Source organism: Indicator indicator, chromosome 1, assembly GCF_027791375.1.
Source record: "Indicator indicator isolate 239-I01 chromosome 1, UM_Iind_1.1, whole genome shotgun sequence".
NCBI classification, from domain to species: domain Eukaryota; kingdom Metazoa; phylum Chordata; class Aves; order Piciformes; family Indicatoridae; genus Indicator; species Indicator indicator.
This window is the reverse complement of record NC_072010.1, coordinates 9,447,797-9,468,518: the sequence shown is the minus strand read 5'-3', so window position 1 is coordinate 9,468,518 and position 20,722 is coordinate 9,447,797. Positions and strand designations below refer to the sequence as shown.

At 40.2% G+C, this 20,722-nt stretch overlaps 1 protein-coding gene across 1 annotated transcript in view; it reads right to left on the bottom strand.

The window, feature by feature from the left end:
* Positions 1 to 12,599: 12,599 nt before the first annotated feature.
* TYR (tyrosinase) overlaps positions 12,600 to 20,722 on the bottom strand; it is a 51,931-nt gene continuing 43,808 nt past the window's right edge. The window contains exons 4-5 of the mRNA XM_054386288.1: positions 20,271 to 20,452; positions 12,600 to 12,823 (exon numbers count right to left, since the gene is read on the bottom strand). Of these exons, the coding sequence (XP_054242263.1) occupies positions 12,600 to 12,823; positions 20,271 to 20,452 (406 nt within the window). The remainder of the gene's footprint in view (positions 12,824 to 20,270; positions 20,453 to 20,722) is intronic.

Below are 20,722 nucleotides of genomic sequence, written 5' to 3'. Positions count from 1 at the left end.
TAAATCAGGACGTGGTACAATTCTTTGGAGAGAAATATCTGCTTAGTTTCCAGGTGGAACAGAAAGCAAAACTTGGTCGTGAACTTTCATTTTTATTTTTCCCCCCAGGCTTTCCTTTAAGAAATAGAATAGTACTTACTGAGTTCATACCCATAACAAGTCATACTCTTGTGATATGAAACAGATCATTTGGTAGCTTCAGCTTGCTGTCCCCCAACACAACAGAGGAACTCCAGGTCACTATTGTAACTGCATGGCTTGTAAGCTTTCAAAGAGTGAGCAATAAGCTTTTCGATTCTATTAGTTCCCAACAAATGAAGCAAAGCTTTTACCAGTTAACTGTATAAGAAAGCAGAGCTAGAAAAGTGATAATAAAAAACCCTTGAGTTCATTTTTTTGTTCTCTTTCTTTTTCCTGAGATCTCTGGTGGAGTATCTGCTCTTTTTCCTGAGTCATGTGCAGAAATCTTTCTCCGTAGTTTCCATTTCTTAATTATACAGTGCTGTGAGGGTAGATGCAAACCTTTGGCTAAAAAAGGGATAAGGAGAAATCCTGGAGTTTATCTCATAGCCTTACAGTTTCCCTAAAATCCAATCACTGCTTAGGATTTTCAGAGTGACAAGAAGAATTCAGGTTCACTGAGGTTTTGATACCCAGCTGCATTAAGCTTCTTCTTCAAATCCCACATTCTTTTTCCTTACCTGTGAAATGGGGACAGCCACACCTGAAAGGAATTTTATGGATTTGCCTGGCAAATGGTCTTTTATTTCCAATTTGTTCAGTTAAATTGCAAAATCCTGTTTGCAATATGGAAGCTTCTTTCCAAACAGACTAGGCTAAAATAGCCACTTTCTCTTAATGGCCATCCTGACAAGAAAAGTATTTGGCTGCTGAGTTTTGCTGCTGTTCACATGTTATTTTTACATTAACAGGTCACCCTAACTTGAGTTTATGTCTCTTTACTGTATGTGACTAAGCACCATACATTTATTCATCATGTAATTATGTCACTGTACTCAAGGTATTTACAGGAAGCTTCATGACTTTGGAATAAACAACCATTCCAAGACTAAACAAAACATAGTTGACTTGCTGTTTGCAACTTGCTTTTAATTAATGACATGCTGCTTTAATTGTGGAAGTATTGTGTATGTGCATATGTGTGTATGGATTACTGATAGCTGGGGAGACTGGGATTTCAATGCTGAAACAGAGGCTATAATACTCTTTGAGGTGCCCAAAACTAGCTATTGTTTCCACACAGGCTTGGCAGATACCTGAAGTACCAAAATTGTACTAGGCACCCTTGTTTAGCCACCCAGAGTCATTTTCTGACTTAAAACATTAGATACACACTTACTCCGTGTGCCACCTCTTGAAATTTCTGATAAAACCAGATTATTTGAAATGAAGGAATATTCTTTTTTTTTTTCTTTCCATCTTCAACTAAGACCATCTCAGAAGCAGAATAAAGTTACCTTATTCTCATACTGTGGCAGTTTAGGCTGGGTGCCTCCTGTTACTGCCACACAAGCTACACCTCTGGTGTTCCTAGTGTCCAACCCAATAAGGTGGACACAGGAAACGGCGTATTTCTGCCCATAAATCCTGCCCCCTATAAATTCATCTACAAAGTCATTCCCTTGCTCTTTCTTCCCTCTCTGCTCCCATGGGAGATGCTCTCTTATTGGGCAACAGTAGGGGAGTATCTCAAGGCCTTTTAGGCCTGTCTACACCTAATGCCAAGAGGAGAAAGGAGGGGGGTAGCCTCAGATCTGGACAGCCTGAGACTTGCCTAGCAGCAGGGGGGGAAGAAAGTGCCCTGGGGGTTTTGGGTACACCCTCAGGTGGGGAGAAGGGAAGAACTGTGAAGCCTTTGGGTGTTGTGTAAGGGACTCTGTATGCTTTGGGATTCTTTGCTACTATGCTTTGTAGGTTTTTTTGTAGTTTCACCAATTGCTATTCCATTTAAACTTTCCATCCCTCTCCAATCCATTTGTGTGAGTGTCATTGTTTTGTCCCTCTCGGGGCAACAGAGGATCTGTCTGGCCTTAAACCAGAACACGTACACAGTCATCCCACAGTGGAACTCAGAAGACCAGACCATTGTGCTCTCCTTGTCTTTGTCTTTTTAGAGCACAGTGGGAACAGAAAGCAGCACCTGCCTGACCCTAACCCACAAAAATCAATGAGGAACACAGCTCCCCCCAGTACCAAATGTGTGTAGAAATCCTTCTCATTTAAAATGAGTACTTGAGGGGCCAAGTGAATGAAACATGATCTAGGCATTTGCTTTAGCTCTGGTTAAGTATTTCACAGTGGGTTTTATTTGAAGCACCTCTTCAGACCATGCTACTGTTGATGGAGAGCTGGTGTTTTAAAATGATCTTCAAGATGCTGCTGATTCTGCAGCAAATCTGAAACAATTGGTTTAAAACTCATAATCCACTTCCCAGTAACGTGGCTGGGGTTTTTCTGCCAGACCAAAGCACCCGCTTGAGCTTTCTGCAAGTCATTGACTGTGATGGTCAGCCTCCACCTAATCATTTCTGCATTTGGCAGGCTTGTGGGGTTTTAGAAAGAGTACACGTGAAACATGGATTAATACAAGTGTGCAGACTGCTCTGAGATTTTTCAGAACTGCTGTCAAAAGTTCTGCTTAATTCTTTATTTTGGAGAAGGATACACAATTATACTGCATAAGTTAATTTCAGGGTTGCATTTTTTGCTTTCTCATTCCACAGCAGTGTTGATATAATGATGGCAAAAAGTACTATCCCTCTGGAATTAGTTTAACTGCAGCAAGATATAAAAAAAAAAAAAAAAAGGCAAATCAAACCCACAAACCTTGTGTATTCTTTCTCATTTAGTTTTTGCTGCTAGGTTAAGAAAATATAGAGAAGGTTAAAAAGTCTCCACATCAGAGAAATTCCTGAGCTGTGGAATGGTAAAAGGTGTTTGTTTATTTATACTTAGCACAGGGACAGTGACATGCTGAGCAGTTATCAGAGGAAAAATTGATGCTTTCAAAAATTACTGTGGTGGTTTTTATTAAGAAGAATATCCTTTCCCACCCACCTTCCCTGTGCCAAGCAGTGAGGTTTAGAAAAGATGTGAGTTTGCTCATGAGCTTTGATTTTTTTTTTTTTTTGTCTGATATTTGGAGAGGCTTTATGAGAATCAATTCATTTCACAAATGCATTAGATCAAGAGAGAAAAATCTCTTTGTTCAAACGGGGAGATCAAGGGAAGAGGAGCACAAAAATTGGGGGGGGGGGGGGGGGTGTGGCACTATTTGTTTTAACAAAACCTGGCTAAAACTGCTGAAGCAAATAAACTCCCCTTACACTGGCCAGCAAGTGAAATATTGCAGTCTGCTGTTTTCCTATCAGAAGAGAAAAACTGTGCTTCCTCCTCCCCTCTTCAGCATTATATAGGCATCATTGATCATGATAAACTCTTGGTAACAAGGTGAGCAGAAGGGTGGGCAGCAGCAGGCAGAGGCTGCTCCTGCTAATAGATGAGGTTTTCTTGAGAGAAAAACAGCAGCCGTAGGCTGAGCAGCAGCTGTCTGCCTGATCCAGGCACCAGCCTCTCATGAATTTCAGTTATTTAATGAACCAAATCTCCTTAAGTAAATGAACACCTTTCTCACATAATCAGTGGGGAGATATGAAAGCCTTTGAAGATCTCCAGGGAGATCCGATTCACCTGACTTGGATTTTTGCATTTCAGCATACAAAAACTGTTTCTCAGTAGCTCCTTTTCCCATGCATTAATGTTACTTGGAGTACACAGTACATTATATGTTGCAAATGCAAGTGCTGGCTAGGTGTAAATTTGCTTCCCTTTCCTAGAATATCTCAGCTGGAGAATGATCTGAAAAAGTAGTACAAGTTACAAAACTGAGACAATCTGAACTGCACACAAGGGGATCCTTACCTCTGCTTGATTCTGAATTAGGAGGCAAAAGGGATTGGTAGCTCATTGTTGATCCCACCAGCTTCCTGAAAGCAGGGGAGCAGCCATACAATCCAGTTTGGTTCTTGATCACAGCAGGGAACCTGGTTCTTAGCCTTAAATATGCTCTAAACTGCATTACAGTCACATGGATGTCACAGAAGGGGCAAAGACTGGCACGTTGGAATAATTAATAATCAATACAACCTGGATTTTTTCTCCTCAAAACCCATCATCATTTTTTATATGCAAAATTACTTAAAATGATCTGCACTTTTCATCCATTTCCCTTTTCCAACTCCTCCAAAATGTAATTCTCATTAATTTAATGACTCCATAACTTATCATTACTCTTGCTGGTATTTTGTTTAGCTTATGCATAAGCATTAGACTGAGCTTAATAACAGTACATTTTCTAATCTGAAATTGTGCATTGCGGACTGATGACTGATGGTCTGAATACCCAACAACTTACCCCATGTCCCTTCCCAAAACCGCTCTTCTGATTTTCCTGAAAATTAATTTTGTTACTTCAAAGTTTCTGATCTTCCTACACATTAATTTTCCAAATGAGCCTTCATGTAACTTTTTACTGTACTATGTCTCCTTGTAGGAGAATGTCACCTTAATCATGGTGACTGCAGTGATTCCCCAGTCTCATCTGTACCCAGACTGCTAAATGCAATTTCTAAAGTGACAGCCTCCTGCAAACATCCCTGTTTGGTACTCTAGAGTGTCATGACTCCTAAGATGAGACAAAAGGCCATAATGTTGAAGTCTTGGTGTCTAGACTTCTGGATTTAAGCATATTTGTTCCAGGAAAAGGGAAAATTCTTTCTGCCTAGAAGTGATCTGATTTTCCAAAGTGACAAGCACCTTTTCTGGTAGCAGTAGCAAAGACAGAATTGCCTCATTTTCCTTTAGGCTCTCAAATGAGAGTTGGCAAGAGCCTGCTTCTCCCTGATTCTTAATAGGAGCTTGGTGCTTTAAAAGTCAGCCCTTTGGATCAAATAATTGAGATGACTGACTGCAGAACTAAAAGACTAAAAGGAATTTTAAAGAAGCATCTCAAGTCCATGATGGTGTTAGAAGACATGGAGCCTGGATTCTCTGCTGGTCTGTATCTTCCATGGTACCGTGGCATTGACAAAATCAATTTAAAATAAATTTCTGCTTTTCTGACTTGACGAATCATATATTTACTTGTTTTTGATCTAAATGTCTGTAATGTCATCCAGACGAAAGGAGAGCTGGAAGAAGAGTTCTTATAGGGCTTGTCTGCACACATATATGTTGCGTGATTTTTACTACTATAGTAAGAGTATAGTTCTATAGCAACTCTCTTGCCATAAGTGTATGTATTTTGCTATCAGCTAATGGCTGTAGCTCTCTCACTCTGGGATGTGTGTTGCACATCAGTTAAAAAAAAATAAATCACATCTTCTCATAATTACACCAATAAATAATTCTGGATACAGATATTGTTGTGATCTCAGTCATTTGATATTTTTCTAATTATACATATATTTCATTCTATGCAGCCAGGTCATCTGACAAATAAATCAGTCCATAGTAAATTTAGCAGAGCACCATTAATGGACCACTATTTTCCACCCCAGCAATCTCCCAGTAAATTTATGAGGAGACAGTCCAGGCTTTCAAGTTCTTATTAGCAGATCTCCCTGACACTTTCATCTCTGTGACAAAATAGGCAGCACATTTTTGTAATGTTCTTGTCTTTGGATGAGAGGGTCACATGCAAAGAACCTAAGATTTTAACACTTTTCCCAGAAATACGCTGTCTTCTTTGTTGTGTACGGACTATTTATTTGCAATACCTTGCGTGAAGGAGAGGAGGTGACTAATGATATTAATGTCGTAGAAAAGCTCATCAGCATCAGTCACTGGTAGGAAAAAACAGAATCTGATTACAGGGAGGGTTGTATTGCTATGTAAGGCCAGGAAAGCCTGGTGCGTTGCTCTGCCTTAAGAGGCTCTGCAGACTACTGTTGCCAGAAATGCTTGGAACCAGATGTACAATGGCTTGAAAATGTAGCACAGTGAAATGGTTGTGTTCAAATTTTTCAAGAAGCAATTCAAACCGAAAATGTTTTACAACATTGTTATGTTTGCAGGAAGATGTGTGAAAATTTCTCCACAATATGTAACCAATCTGAAAATGCCCTATTTGCTTGTTATTACCTGAGCATGTTTCTATTATTGTAAAAACACAGGAGGTGTTTTCATACACCCAAGTTCCTTTAAAATCTGTATGACTCACTCAGACAGCAACAGTGTAGGTACCACCCCTGTGGGCAATTTTGCATTGCCATCACTATAACAGCCTCTGTAATGTAGGACAATCCCACCACTGAGCCCTCAGGGAGTCCTTTCCTGACAGATAATACAGTGTGGGGCAATAGGAGAGAGAAGTCATGTAAGGCTGAATCAAGTTGCATGAAGGAAGATGATCTGAGGTGCCGTGCCACAGTTAATGTTTATGGCTGATCTGTTTCAAAGATTTTCTCTGCATACAGGGAAAGAACTAGTTTCTCTACATATTTTACTAATCCAGCAGATTTCCAGAACTTTTTGGCAGCATTTGAATTCCACATGGCTGATGCCCTCAAGAGAAGGAGTTCATAGGCACGCTCCTGCGAAAATGTCTGTGTATAAAATAGGACGTCAGAAAGCCTAATGGATGCAAGATGGATGTGCAGAAATAACTTGGTTTTCTATAGTTATAATAGCTACTTCATATCTAATTCCAAGCTTATTACAAAAATTACAGTAAAAGGCCATTTTTAATGACAAGGTCTCAGTGCTGCCAATGTTTAGCTCACTATGGAGGCTGATTCAAAAACACTACATATGTGTATACACAGATGGGGAATTGCAGATTTAACTCAATGGAGAGGACAGGTGCTGAAAATACAAATTGGGGAAAATGTGGGAGGGAGAACAGAATAAAAGACTAACAGCTGCTCATTGTCCTGCCTTGACTAAATGTGACTCTTAACAGTCCAGGAAGAAAAAGACTGGGCTGGAAAGTGAAAGACTTCATAGAGGTAACAGTCTCCGGCAAAGTGCAGAGACATACAATGCTGTAAGCAGATTATAATGAAGTTGCCAGGTGTCCTGTAGAAGATTTCTGAACATCAGCCATCAGTATTTTTATTTCATCACAGGACACAACATGGTGCTGACACTGAAAATACATCCCTGGATTCTGAAGCTGGTGATGACAAAGACTTTCAGACAAGTCTGACTTCAGCGCCCGCTGGGATCAAGGTTATGTGATTGCATGGTTCACATACACAGTATCAAGATTTTATGACACCAAGCACTGTAATGTTCCATTTTCAGCACTGATTCTGACAGAATGAACTACCCAAGCCTGAGCCAACTGCCTAATGCCAGGGGGAAGTGTCTTCTTTCACCTTGTCCAGATAGGCCAGATATAGGGAAAGGGAAAGGTAGGTAAGGTTGCGTTGAAGCTCTGCCCACTTGGATTCAATGAGATTACATGGCAAGAGCACCTTGTGGTGTTATGCTATTCCCAATGAAAAACAAACAAAAAGCCCCCACCAAATGTCTATGAAGAAAAGAGATCCTTCAGCACTTAACTTACTTATGCCTGATCACAGGAATAAGAACAACCCTGAACATGACCCTGAGAAGAAAACTGATGTGCCATTGCATTTGACACCTGCAGACAGAAAGCGCAACATCTCCTGTCCGTGCAGGTGATGTGTGCCAAGACAACACTTAGGGCAGTGGTGCTGAAAGGGTCTCCTCCCTCCTTCTGACCCATACAAAAAATTAGATGGCTGCACTAAGCTAACATGTTGGTTCTTCAAAATGTCAATGGGAAGTATTAGGCCTGTCTTCAGGACAATTTCTGCTGACCCAAAATGGCTGATGTAAGATCAGTGCAGTCAATCTCCACCTGACAGTGATGTTCACTTCCCTCTCTGAAGGAACCAAAACAGCTTGGTCAGAAAAGAGTATCAGGTTTTCATGTGCTCTGAGTCAGATACAGTTCTGAAGAGTTTGAACTCCAAACTGTCGGGCCAGTGGTCTAAGCAGAAATCACCACAATGATGGAGAGAATGAGTGTGTGTTCTTTGTGTCAAATTTGTCCTAGTTACTAAGATTAGTATAAACTATACTATTTATTCTCTGCTACAGATCATGCTGATTGTTTGAGACAGTGTGTTCTTTGTTCCCTTTCAAAGCAGACATGCTCTCCAGGTCATATGGTGAGTGGGAATTAAAAGGGAAAAAATGCTTGCTTACAAGTATAAAGGGGAAACAAATTCCCTTTCATCATTTAGAGCTAGGTTGAGTTCTCTGTGATGAAACTTATAGGGGAAGACAACAGGCGATTGGAGCCTTCACTGAAGAAAAGGGAATAGAATGAGCAATAGAATAAGCTAGTCTGACAGGAATAAGCTTGTCTGACATGAATAAGCTTGCCTGAGATGAATAACCTTGCCTGAGATGAAGCTTGCCTGATGATCTGAGTAGAGCATAAAGAGACTTTCACTAATAGGTCATACATTTGGTCACAAGGTATGGATTATGCATTCCAGACTTTAAGGGGAAGAAGAAATGATCAAGAGCAGGGAAAAAAAAAAAAAAAGGGAAAAAAAAATTAGGAGATCTGAGGAGCCAAAGCTCCACTTTCATCCTACCACACAGAATGAGTTGTCATGGCCAAGAAGGGAGACCCAGGGAACACTGGTGAAGGTCTTCTGCAGAGAAACTACCAACAGCTGAGGCATAGAATGAGAAATTACTTGTTGGCCATGTCCTTTGTCCTTTGCAAGGTGTGACATTTGGTAAAAATTGCCTTGACTTATGTGAAAATGCAGTGTTGTCACACCGTGGAATACTGCAAAGGCTGAGATAAGCTTTATATAGTTAGGATTTTTCTATCAGAATGGTTTTTCAACAATAACATCACTTTACTGACACTGAAATATTTTGCAGAAAGTCATTTTTCGACAAACTTCCATTGTAACACAAGTGTTGTCTTCCTGCCAGGTCATACACCAATACCAGGGATCATGATGGTGATGCAGTCCATCTCAGATTGTTGCAACCATTCAGACTGTCTCAGAACTGGACATTCTACCCTTGAGGAGGATACATTTAGACAGGATATTAGAACTAAATTCTTTACAGTAATGGTGGTGAGACACTGGAACAGGTTGCCCAGGGAGGTTGTGGATGACCCCTCCCTGACAGTATTCAAAGCCAACTTGGATGATGCCTTGAGCAACCTGGTCTAGTGGAAGGTGTCCCTGCCTATAGTGGGGGTTGGAACCAGATGATCTTTAAAGTCTCTTCCAACCCAAACTATTCTATGATTCTATGATCTGGAGTTTTTAAGGTGCACAACTCCAGTATTTGTGCGTTACCAGCTCTCCATCTGCCCAGTAGAGCTGAGTGGGAGCAGGAAATCAAGTATTTGCAAGCAATCATTCACCTAAGGCTTCTGTGAACTGTCCCCAAATAGTTTTGTTTCAAAGTTATTTTCCCCATATTTTTTCAGAAGAATTTTGCAGAAGAAGAATCACATAATAATTTTAAGTATTTCTGCCAAACCACAGTTGCTGAACACAAGTAAGTGTTTTAGAAGAATCACTAAGCACCAAAAGATGTTTTTCACTGCTGAGGATTTTCCCCCACATTTTAATTAGTTGAAGAAAACCAGAGCAGGCAGGCAGAAAGGGACCTGAGGATGCTGGTTGATAGTAGGCTGAACATGAGCCAGCAGTGTGCCAGGTGGCCAGGAGAGCCAGTGGCATCCTGGCCTGGATCAGGAATAGTGTGGCCAGCAGGAAAAGGGAGGTTATTCTTCCCCTGTACTCAGTCAGCACTGGTCAGGCCACACCTTGAGTACTGTGTCCAGTTCTGAGCCCTTCAATTCAAGAGAGATGTTGAGGTATTGGAACGTGTCCAGCGAAGGGCAACAAAGCTGGTGAGGGGCCTGGAACACAAACCCTATGAGGAGAGGCTGAGGGAGCTGGGGTTGTTTAGCCTGGAGAAGAGGAGGCTCAAGGATGACCTCATTGCTCTCTACAACTACCTGAAGGGAGGTTGTAAGCAGGTGGGGTATGGTCTCTTCTCCCAGGCAACCAGCAGCAGAATGAAGGTCCACAGTCTCAAATTGTGCCAGGGGAGGTATAGGCTGGATGTTAGGAGGAAGTTCTTCAGAGAGAGAGTGATTGCTCATTGGGATGGGCTGGCCAGGGAGGTGGTGGAGTCGCCGTCCCTGGAGATGTTCAGGAGAAGACTGGATGAGGTACTTAGTGCCATGGTCTAGTTGATTGGTTAGGGCTGGGTGATCGTTGGACTGGATGATCTTGGAGGTCTCTTCCAACCTGGTTGATTCTATGAAATAGTTACTAGTTGTAGAATTTGAAGAGCATCCTCAAATACACTGCAGAAAAATCTCTGAAATCCATTAACATTTATGAAGTAAAAATTTGAATATGAGTGTTTTTCCTCTGTTGCTAGCATTTATTTCTACCAAAAGAATAGTCTAGCTTATATAAAATACAGACACCTTGAAGTATTATGATATCACTCCTTTCCTCTTGCCTGTGCCTCGATGCCAAGAAACATTTAAAATCCAATGTGTTGTGTTCTGCTTTAATAATTTCTGAGATACTTTTTGAAGGCTTTCATCTACTAGTAGCTCAGATCATCAGTCAGAAGCTATAGGAAAAGAGACAACTTTTTTCTGTTTAAGACCAGAGTTTTTCAAATGGGAGAACAGCTTCTTTCAGGAAAAGGCCTGTTTCTTGCTGAGCTGGAGATGACTTTAGCCCATGCCTTCTTTAAGCAGCTCATCAGGCACTGGCTAGTTTCTTAGCTCCTGGGGATGGATTTGAGATTGTAGACCTTTATTTCTACTGCCAGTGAAATATATTGGTAGTGATTATCAGCAGCTGGAGGGAAGAGTGAGAAACAACTCCTTAGATGCCAGGGTCAGTGAAGAAGGAAAACGAGGATGTGCTCCAGATGCCAGAGCAGAGATTCGTCTGCAGACTGTTGTGAAGATCAAGGTGAGGCAGACAGTCTCCCTGCAACCCATGGAGGTTAACGGTGGAGTAGAAGAACGTGAAGGCTGTGGAGGACCCCACATCAGAGCAGGTAGATGCCCAAAGGAGGCTGAAGGCCTGTAGAGAACCTGTGCTAGAGCAGGGTCCAGGCAGATCCTGTGAAGAGGAGCCTACATTGGATCAGGTGTCTGGCAGGTTTTGTGACCCTATGGGGGATCCATGCTGGAGCGGGATGTTCCTGAAGGACTGAACCCCGTCGAACAGACTTACACTGGAGCAGTTTGTGAAGAACTACAGCCCATGGGAAGGACCTGCTTTGGAGAAGTTCATGGGGGACTGTCTCCTGTGGAAGGGCACCTGTGCTGGAGCAGAAGAGTGTGAGGAGGGAGCAGCAGAGATGATGAGTGATAAACAGACTGCAGCTTCCGTTCTCTTTCCCTCTGCTCTTCTTGGGAGAAGGTAGAAAAATTGAGATAGAAGTTGAGCCCAGGAAAAGGGAGGGATAATGTAGGCAGTGTTTTAAGAATTTTTTTATTATTTCTCATTATCCTACTCTGGCTTTTAATTGGCAATAAAGTAAATTAATTTCCCCAAGTCGAGTCTGTTTTGTCTGTGACAGTAATTGCTGAGTAATCTCCTTGTCCTTATCTAGAGTCAAGAGTCTTTTGTAACATGGTCTTTCTCATTGTGCTGCCAAGAATGTGAGTGATAGAGTATCTTGGTGGGCACCTGGCAGCCATCCAAAGTAAAATCACACCTTTGTTTTGTTATGTATAGGTTATCTGTATAGAATAGATGCATACCAATCAACTCAAAGTCACCCATAATATAAGCAATTGCTAAGTCAAAGTGAACAAAGGTGGGCACAGTAATACTAGGTTTCCTCTGCTAAAAACCTCTCAGCTCCTCATACAAGTGCAAGACGTTATAGAACATGACTAACTGGTGCATTTGAGATGAGAAGTGGTTTCTGAGAGCCTGCTTTCTGCTGCAGATGGCATTCAATCAAGGACAAACAGGACATTATGGGAGCTGGAGGGAAAATATTTCTATCCTAGAAGAAAAATGTGTTCATAGGTCATTCATTTTGCTCAGAGACACCACATATTTTGCTCCCTGGACTAAAGGGCACTTTCTGTTCTTGCCTTCAAACACAGAGACAGTGGTGCAGTCAGGTGCCTCTCTTAAATCTGCGCACCAATTACATGGATCAGGCTGTGGGATTGGAACCTACAGTTATAAGAGAACAAATTAAAGAGCATAGAATTTTGCATTAAAGCTACCAAAACGTGAGCCAGTCTGGTTTCATAAGAACACGATTTAATCAAAGATAGGAAATACATGTTGTTCTTTGGGTGATGTGGTAGCTTATGTTGGATCTGAGAGATTTTTGTAGATGTGAATCTGATAAAATACTACAATAATGGAGGTTACAAAAGGCACAAGGAGCAAGACTTTCCAGCCTGCTTAGGCAGCACACCTTAACAAGGTATTTGTAAACATTAATCAAACACTGCATGCTTGATTAGCACATTAGTAACATTGCTGAGTTACTGGAGGCCTCTAGAAATTAGACTGATAAGATATATTGTTGTAATCTTCACTTTCTATGAGCAAGGGCTGTATCTCTGAACGAGTTCCTCTTCTTTTCTTCTGGCAGGCTAGAATGAGCCCTGTGAGCAGAGCAGTAACTATGCCTCCAATCACAGCTGCTCCAACCAACCAAGCCCAGATCTGACGGGCTTGCTCAAGGTAGGGTACTAAAAACTCCTCGAAAGAATTTTGTGCTGGGTGGGAAACAAACAAACAAAAACAAACAAACAAAACCCACAACAACAAAAAAACAGAAAAGAAGAGGTTCTGTGACATGATGCATTGTACTGTCCATTTGTAGACCTTCAGTCCTTATGGTCTATTTCTTAATCTTCATATTAAAGGCAGGAGTAGTACTTTTTATGGTTTTGTCAAAACTGTAAGAGTCAAAACTATAAGACTATAACCCATGAAGTTTGATAATGCATGGCCAAGGGTCCTGCTAGCTCAGCATCCTGTTGACAATAACTGAAGCAGAGCACTAGGAAATGTTTAAGAATGAGTCAAGCCTATCATGATCCTTTCACAAAATACTTACCCAACCTCTAACAACTTGCAGCTCAGGGGTTTCTGAACCACATGTGGTGTCATTGTACATAATAGTTATTGGAGATTTTTTTTTTATTTTTCCCTTCCATCAGCTTCTCTAGCTGCAGTTTGAACTTTCTTCTCAACTTTACTCATCAGGGAGATCCTTGTCTTAACTGCGTTTGAGGCAGATAAACAAAAAAAGCTTCCTTTCCCTAATTTTGAACCTGCCATCTGCTTGTTTCCTTTAAAGGTTCTGAGGAGAGCCAGTAGACTATTCTCTGGTCACTCACAAGACCTTAAAGAAGGAATTGGGGTCATCTTTCTCTGGTGAACCCAGGACAGCTTCTCACCTAACAAGTGAGAAGGCAGCACCACAAGCTGCCTTCTTGCTTTATGGTGGGAACATGTCTGTGCTTTTTTGTGCTTGCTGTGGCATACTGAAGACCTTACCATGCAGGGCTCTCACTTCACAGCCGAGGTTGGAAAGTAACCTTTTCATACAGCCCAAACAACCTGTTGGTTTGGATTTAAGATAACTGTCCCCTTGGGTCAAGGTGAATTTGGAATCCACATCTGCCACTTACTAGCTGTAATTCCTATTATTAGCTGTAATTACGAGCTAGCTACTGGGGGAAAACCCCCCCGCCTCTCTGGGAAACCTCTCTTATGATGGTTTATTTTTTTAATAATGTTCATGCATCTGGACTGATTTATGTGTACTGAACCACATTTGGTGTGATATACTCCCACAAAGGCTTTAAATGTCTTCCTGTCATCTTGCATTTTCACTGGTGCCCAGAAAATAATTCCATATATCTTCTTGAATCACAGTGCTTCTGAACAGATGCTGTTATGTGCACTGTGCTCTGAAAAGATGAGTTTAGTTTGCAGCACCTTTAAGATTAAGCTATCCTTACCACTTGATGGCTGAATCTCTGAGATGTAATTCCAATTCAGGCTGAGTTTAGACTGAACATAGTTTCTTTGTCCCTACAATGCAGCTTCACTTTGGGGAATGTCTATTTGTTATTCCTCTGATCCTTGTTTTTCAGTTAATCCAACTTTGTATTCTCCATTATTCTGCCTTCAGGTATTCACATTCAGATTTCTGCTTCTGACCTCATTAGATATATAAATGCTATACAACACAAAGAATTTAAAAATAAAATAGATTCTTGATGTTTTAGTGTGAACTGCACAAACCTCTGGGTATAAGATACCTTATCTCTTTCATCCTTCATTTATCATCTGTGAAATGAGGACAGTACTACTCACTGAACCCTTTGCATTGTGAATATAAATTAATATTTCTGCAGGACTCAGCTGCTATAGTGATCGGCACCAAAGAAAAGTGTTAGAGGAAACATGTTCAGGATAACATTTTTAAAGTCTGCAATAAATCATACATTAGGCACACACTGCTCAACTGAGGAAATGAAAGTCAAAAGTAAAAAGGATCGGATGTCTGGTTCTTAATGAATGCTGTCTATGCTGTGTAGTAAATGAGGTGGCAATCTGGGGAAAAATAGTGTGCAGTTAAGATCATGCATACATGTGGAGGTGAAGGGTGAATTATGGTTGTATAGACAACTTTAATGTTATCATTTCTTAGCTTTGTGTGCCTGATTTTGTAACTCAAATGTTTTTTTCAACTCAACTCTTATGCTTATGTTGCAAACATTTAATCAGCCTATTTAAAATGGAGTCTGTTATGATAGAAAATTAATACGTGACAGGAACTCAATTCTTTTCCTGTGATATGAAGGTTTTCTAAGGGTTGTCTTAAATTTGTACTTTGTCCTTGAACCATCTCCCTCCTTCAACAATATGTTGGAGATCTGAGCTATCTTCTTCCAGTAAAACATAACATGATTTTGAGATGAGATGTCAGATTTCACAGCACACCCTTTCAGAAGGGATTAATCTATTTAATTATATCCTGATGATCAGTCAAACTTTCAAGCTCAGTTTGTAGTTTCTGGCTCAAAGCCAAAAGCCATCTCCTGGCATCTACAGCCTGTTTCTTTTTGCCACCCAAAAGGTGTTTGACATTGCTATCATAAAGTTGCCATGGCAACTCTCAGGCATCAGAGGATAGAGCACCCTGGGATATCCTATAATCTGTTAATCTGTGTCTCTAACACAACACTAAAGCTATGACTGTACTACCTGGCAATTATGCAAGCTTGGTTTTCAAGTATTTCATTACCATAGTTCTTTAACCTCTAATTGTGCAAGGCCCAAGAATGCAAGACTGCAAGCTCAAGTGCCCGAGTGTTTTCTAGTGGCTACCAGGGAAATGTGTCAAGAGAGTGAATGGGGACAACGATACATAGCTGCTTTGTGGGACACATTAGTCAGTGCCAATTCCATTCCTTTTCTATCTGTGTTTACAGTCAAATGATAATCCTCCCTGGAAGCTGCAATTAAAACTCAATAGGTTCATGACAAAGCAAGCAGAAGCCAGGTGGGACTGGTGCTTGGTAGCTACTCTTCTGTTAGTGATTAACACAAACAGTATCTCCTCATCTTGCTCTTTTTGATAGGAAAATATCCGTGATTAACCTCAGCCAAGGTCTTAGAATCCAGCTCTTGACATACTCTTTTCAAAGAGCTTGCTAATTCTAGGCAGCATCAAACAAGATATTTCTTATTCTTGGTGCATCAGATCATTCTTTTTAAAGGTAATTTAAAAATACAAGGCAGACCATTTTTGTGGATTGCCAAATGTCATTAGGAGGACAGGAAACTGCAATGTGTGTCTCCTAAATTTCGGGTAAAAATGTAAATGTTCCACGCTGATTGAATAAGGACTATTCTGTAGGAAATCTATGATTCTTACTGAGATTATCCTTCTGTGGTTCTGTCGAACTACATTATCGATGTAATGGATCCAAATGATTTAAAACCCCCAAACCACCGTAATATTTAATTGTTTTTTAAAAGTATTTATGTATTTTAGATATTTCTTCGATGTAAATTAGAGGATGGTAAAATCTTCCAGGGTTTGTTCCACAAAATAGAAATAAAACTCTGGTCAGCCAAGAAATAAAAAGAACACATTTTCTATCATTCATCCATTGCCTAGTGCCCCACTTATATATTTGCAGTCTCACTATTTCATTTTCTGCTTGTAGCATGATGTTAGGTTCTAAAGAAAACCTTGAGGCAACACAAGCATATCTTTTTAGACTGATCTTTCAAATTCTTTTCTTATCCTGGTGAGCAAGTTATTTCTATTTGTTTCTGCCATTTCTTGTGTGTGCATATTTACAGATTGTGTCCCGCTAGGTGGTAAAAGCAAATACCCATGAGACTTCCTGTATCAAAACTAGGAAGTTGAGCAGGGAGGGGTCCAGGTCCAGGTTGTGGAGTCCCTCTTTCTGTCTTTAGGCAGGAGCACTTGTCTTTGCTGTGATGGAAAGCTCACAGCTCTGACAAACTTCGTCAGTCTCCTCACTGTTACAGTTTGAAGTGACTTTTGTAATGTTGTCTTCTCATAAAAATGAAAGACAGTCTGAAGAAGACTCAGCCATATTCCACAGTCTTTGGACTTCAAGAGATGCAGCACAAAGGATGGTAGATGGTTGTTTATGGTAGAGCTATGGTGTTTATGGTAGTGCTGCTGGTGTAAACGTAACCTACTCCCTTTCGGTTCTGCCTTCAGCCCAAGGTGGGTAATTATGATCCACCCTCATTATGTGGCTGTCTCTAGAAACAGTGAGAATCAGAACATTTCTCCTTGAGTAACAATAGCTTTATAATTAATTTTTTCAGTGCCGAAGTTGGTTGGAGTTTTCTCCTGTTGTCTCTGCATAGCAATACTGTGGAATTCTGCTCCCTGCAATGATGGCACATCCACAGAGTGGATTACTAGCAGAAATTAATTACTTTGGAGTACTGAGATGAGATAAATCAAATACCTCATAGCATTTATACAGCAATACTTTTTACTTTTTGTTTGACAACCTCAGCTAATACTTTCACTTCATAGTTGCTCCTTCATAGTTAGGAAAAGGGGAACTCTGGCTATAGGACACCAAATATCAGCACACTGTATGTGCCACTAGGGTATTAGTAACTCACCAAAAGATAAATTCCTACCCCTGAATGACTTCCAGCAAAAAGAAAACAACTACCACCAGATCAGTTTTTAAAATCCATATACCTGTTTCTCCATTAAGCATCATTATGCAGTCATTGACATATCTGCTCATGCTCTTCTTTCTGATAAATGTATTTTTTTCATTCTGTTCTCTTTGATTCTCTCCTGTTTTAATTAAACTTAATCTACACCTCCTTATCTTTGCCTGAAGAAAACCTCAGGACTAAAATGTTCTCTACTCATCTTTGATTTAATTCATATATGTAAACCACTTTCCAAGGTAGCATTTCTCAAATGTTGTCACTTTTAATTGCTTTCTGGTGTCCCAGCATCCACATTTTATTGTGCGTGTCACTGGTTTATCACGGGCTTTTAGGTGCAATATTGCCCTTTCATATTCTGACCAATAGTGTGTGCTTCTGAGTGGGGAGATTCAGCAGATGCCTCCATGGTGGTGCCATATTTGCCTGCTTGTATTTCTGAGAGAAAAAAAAAATAAAATAAAGACTTAGTTCAGGTCATGAAATGTAAGTGGTCAGAATAGCTCTTACCATAGAAAACTGTTTTCACAGCTATTGCTAGCTGGTGTCATAGGTCTTTCAAACTTTTCTTATTGATGCTAACAAATGTTTTCAGTAAGTCATGAGGGTTGTGGTAGTTTTACAGTTCACGGTTCTCATGTCAAGAGAATCTGTGTGTCTGCTACAGTTTCTGCTCAGATCAGCTCCCTAGTAACTAGACATGTGTCTTTGATTCCTGAGGGATGGATTTCCACACATGCTGTTGTGACCACTTCTGCTTCAGGGCTGCCATATGTATAAAAATAAATTAAGCTGCAATTAAAATAACCACATACTGTCACACACTGATTTGCATTTCAGTGGAAAGCAGGGCTGCAGGTATTAGCTTCTCCTCCAGGGAACAACAACAATGTAATTTAGCATTAAAATGCCATTTTGCTACTGGATTCTTTCCAAGCCTTATTTTTGAGCAGCCAGACTCATGATGCTGTATGTAGTCTTTCTTCATCTCTTCCAAGTTGTTGGTGCTGTAATTCAGACCTGTTGCCCTTGATGCTTTCCTTCAGCCCTTTTGTTTAAAAGCAAACAAGATCTGCCTTATGTGCTTATCCCTCACTTTGTCTTCCTCTTCCTCTTCCTCTTCCTCTTCCTCTTCCTCTTCCTCTTCCTCTTCCTCTTCCTCTTCCTCTTCCTCTTCCTCTTCCTCTTCCTCTTCCTCTTCCCCTTTCCTCTTCCTCCTCATTTCAAATATCTGCAGAAATACCACCTGTTCTCAACCACTTAGATCTTCACAGATATGATGGGTTTTTTTTTCCATTGTAGCCTTTTCCTATTTGTCTAGTAACTCCTGGCTGCCAGTCACAGACTTTCTCTTCTCCCTTGACTATGTGGGATCTTTCAGGGAGGACCAGTAGGCTTTCCTGCCTCGGTTCCTCTGCCAAGAAATTCCTGTTTACCCCTGCATTCCTTGAACAGGAATCCCACATTCCTATCTGAAGAAAAGTCTGAGTCTAAACACTGGAGTACTAAAAAAAATCTGAAAAAAATATGATGAGATTCCAGCCATTTTCCATTTGCGACCAGTTCTCTTAGGAGAATAAATAGCTTAAGCTCTGTTCTTCTCAGTGTGATTAACAAGAGGTTGAGTGACATCTGAGGATTATCTGGGCTTTCTAAATGAGGCTGAATTTCATCTTTTCTGTTGATCTTTCAAACCAATTAAGGAATTATTTTCCTTACCCCCTGTGTTAAGAATACAGGCAGAATTTTGTAAGAATTTCATTTTCTGAGGACTCTGTGCTCCCCTGGGAAAGAGACCAGGAGGCAATAGAAGTGAATTGTTAATTATAAATAGTTTATGGTTTGCTTCCTTTTGTAGTACCAGTTCAGGGCTTGGTATTTCTGAAAGTCATGATATTTGACACTTTTTTTGGTGACACAGTTCTAGGAATAATGTGGTTTTAGGAAACTAATGGCTTTAATTAACACTATGTATAAGTACCTCAGGTCTTGATAAGGAATTAAATTATGGCAACATGGATTAAAGGGAAAAAATGCTACTGCTAATAATGATTTAGATATTATATTCGAAGCATTTGCTATATTATTTTCTGTCTGAATACTTGGGGTTGACCAAATTGTTTATGACATGTTAGGAGAAATATTGACTTCCATCTTCATATTGTAGTACTAAAACTATCTTTACAGGAGAGTTGTAGATTCCTGTCATTACATATAAAGTGACTGTGAATCAAGCTAGATTTTTCTTGAGAAGTGAACAAACAAATTAACTGCATGATTGGACAGTTTATCAAGTATGCAGAAAAGGAGGGATGCCCTGGGAACTCATATTGTTTTGATAAAGACAAAAAGTAAGCCTTGAGAATGTGAGCATCGCTAAAAAGTCTCTGGAGCTTTTGCTATATAGTTGTTTGACTCCTAGCTCTTAATTGCCTTTTAACTGAAGAGCTACATTCATGGAAATTTTTCTGCCTCAAACAGGAAAAGGCTTTTGGTACTGAGGTAAATTTTGCTCTGGATATTTAAGGGATCAGACTACATTTATAAACCAGAAAAAGAACTCTGCATCTGCCATCCTTTAAATCACATCCAGACATCAGAAAATCCCACTGGTTCCCATTTCTGTTGCACTTTAATAGCAGAGCTGGACAAATGGCAAACTGGAAATGCAGCACTTTTTCTTCCCAGTTCTGATCATGACCTGACCATTTAGGTCAGATTCTACTCCTATTAGGCTATGATAGTTATCACTGGTGTCAGTGACACAATTTCAGTTGAAAGTTTTCTTCTAGTATCATGTTGGCTCTACATCAGACCAGAAATATGAAAACAAGCAAGTATGATTTGAGATTATATCCAGGGAAAAATCTGGAATAGATGGGCATTTTAATGTCTTCTCAATTTACAGACATATTTCAGGTTGTAGGCAACAAGTCTGACATTTACCCAAGATAGTAACATTACCTGGATTTTGCAGATACTCATAGTCATATCCCAGCTCTCTTGAGGATTTAAAAAATTCTCCATTTCTGTACAGGGGGATAAAGGGGACCATGTAATTTTCTCGATTGTGCCCAATGGGTGCATTGGCTGCAGGGTAAACTTCTAGCATGGGCCTGTGTCTTCTTAACCATTGCTCAAAAATGCTGTAAAAAAAAAACAATTAATCAATTAACGGCAAAGACTGGCAGAAATTTTCTTCCTGAAGATTGAAAAAAATGTTTTTATGCCTTTTTTTTTAAAAAAAAAAATCTGGGGGCATGCAATGTCTTGTGTTCATGTGCATGCAATGATTTCCAAATCAGTTGGTCTCAGCTACTTCAATGCAGAGTTCCTATCCAAGCCTACTTAAACCGAAGACCTGCAGTGCTACAGAGAAGCCGAATATGCTTTTAATTCCATAAATGCAGTTAACT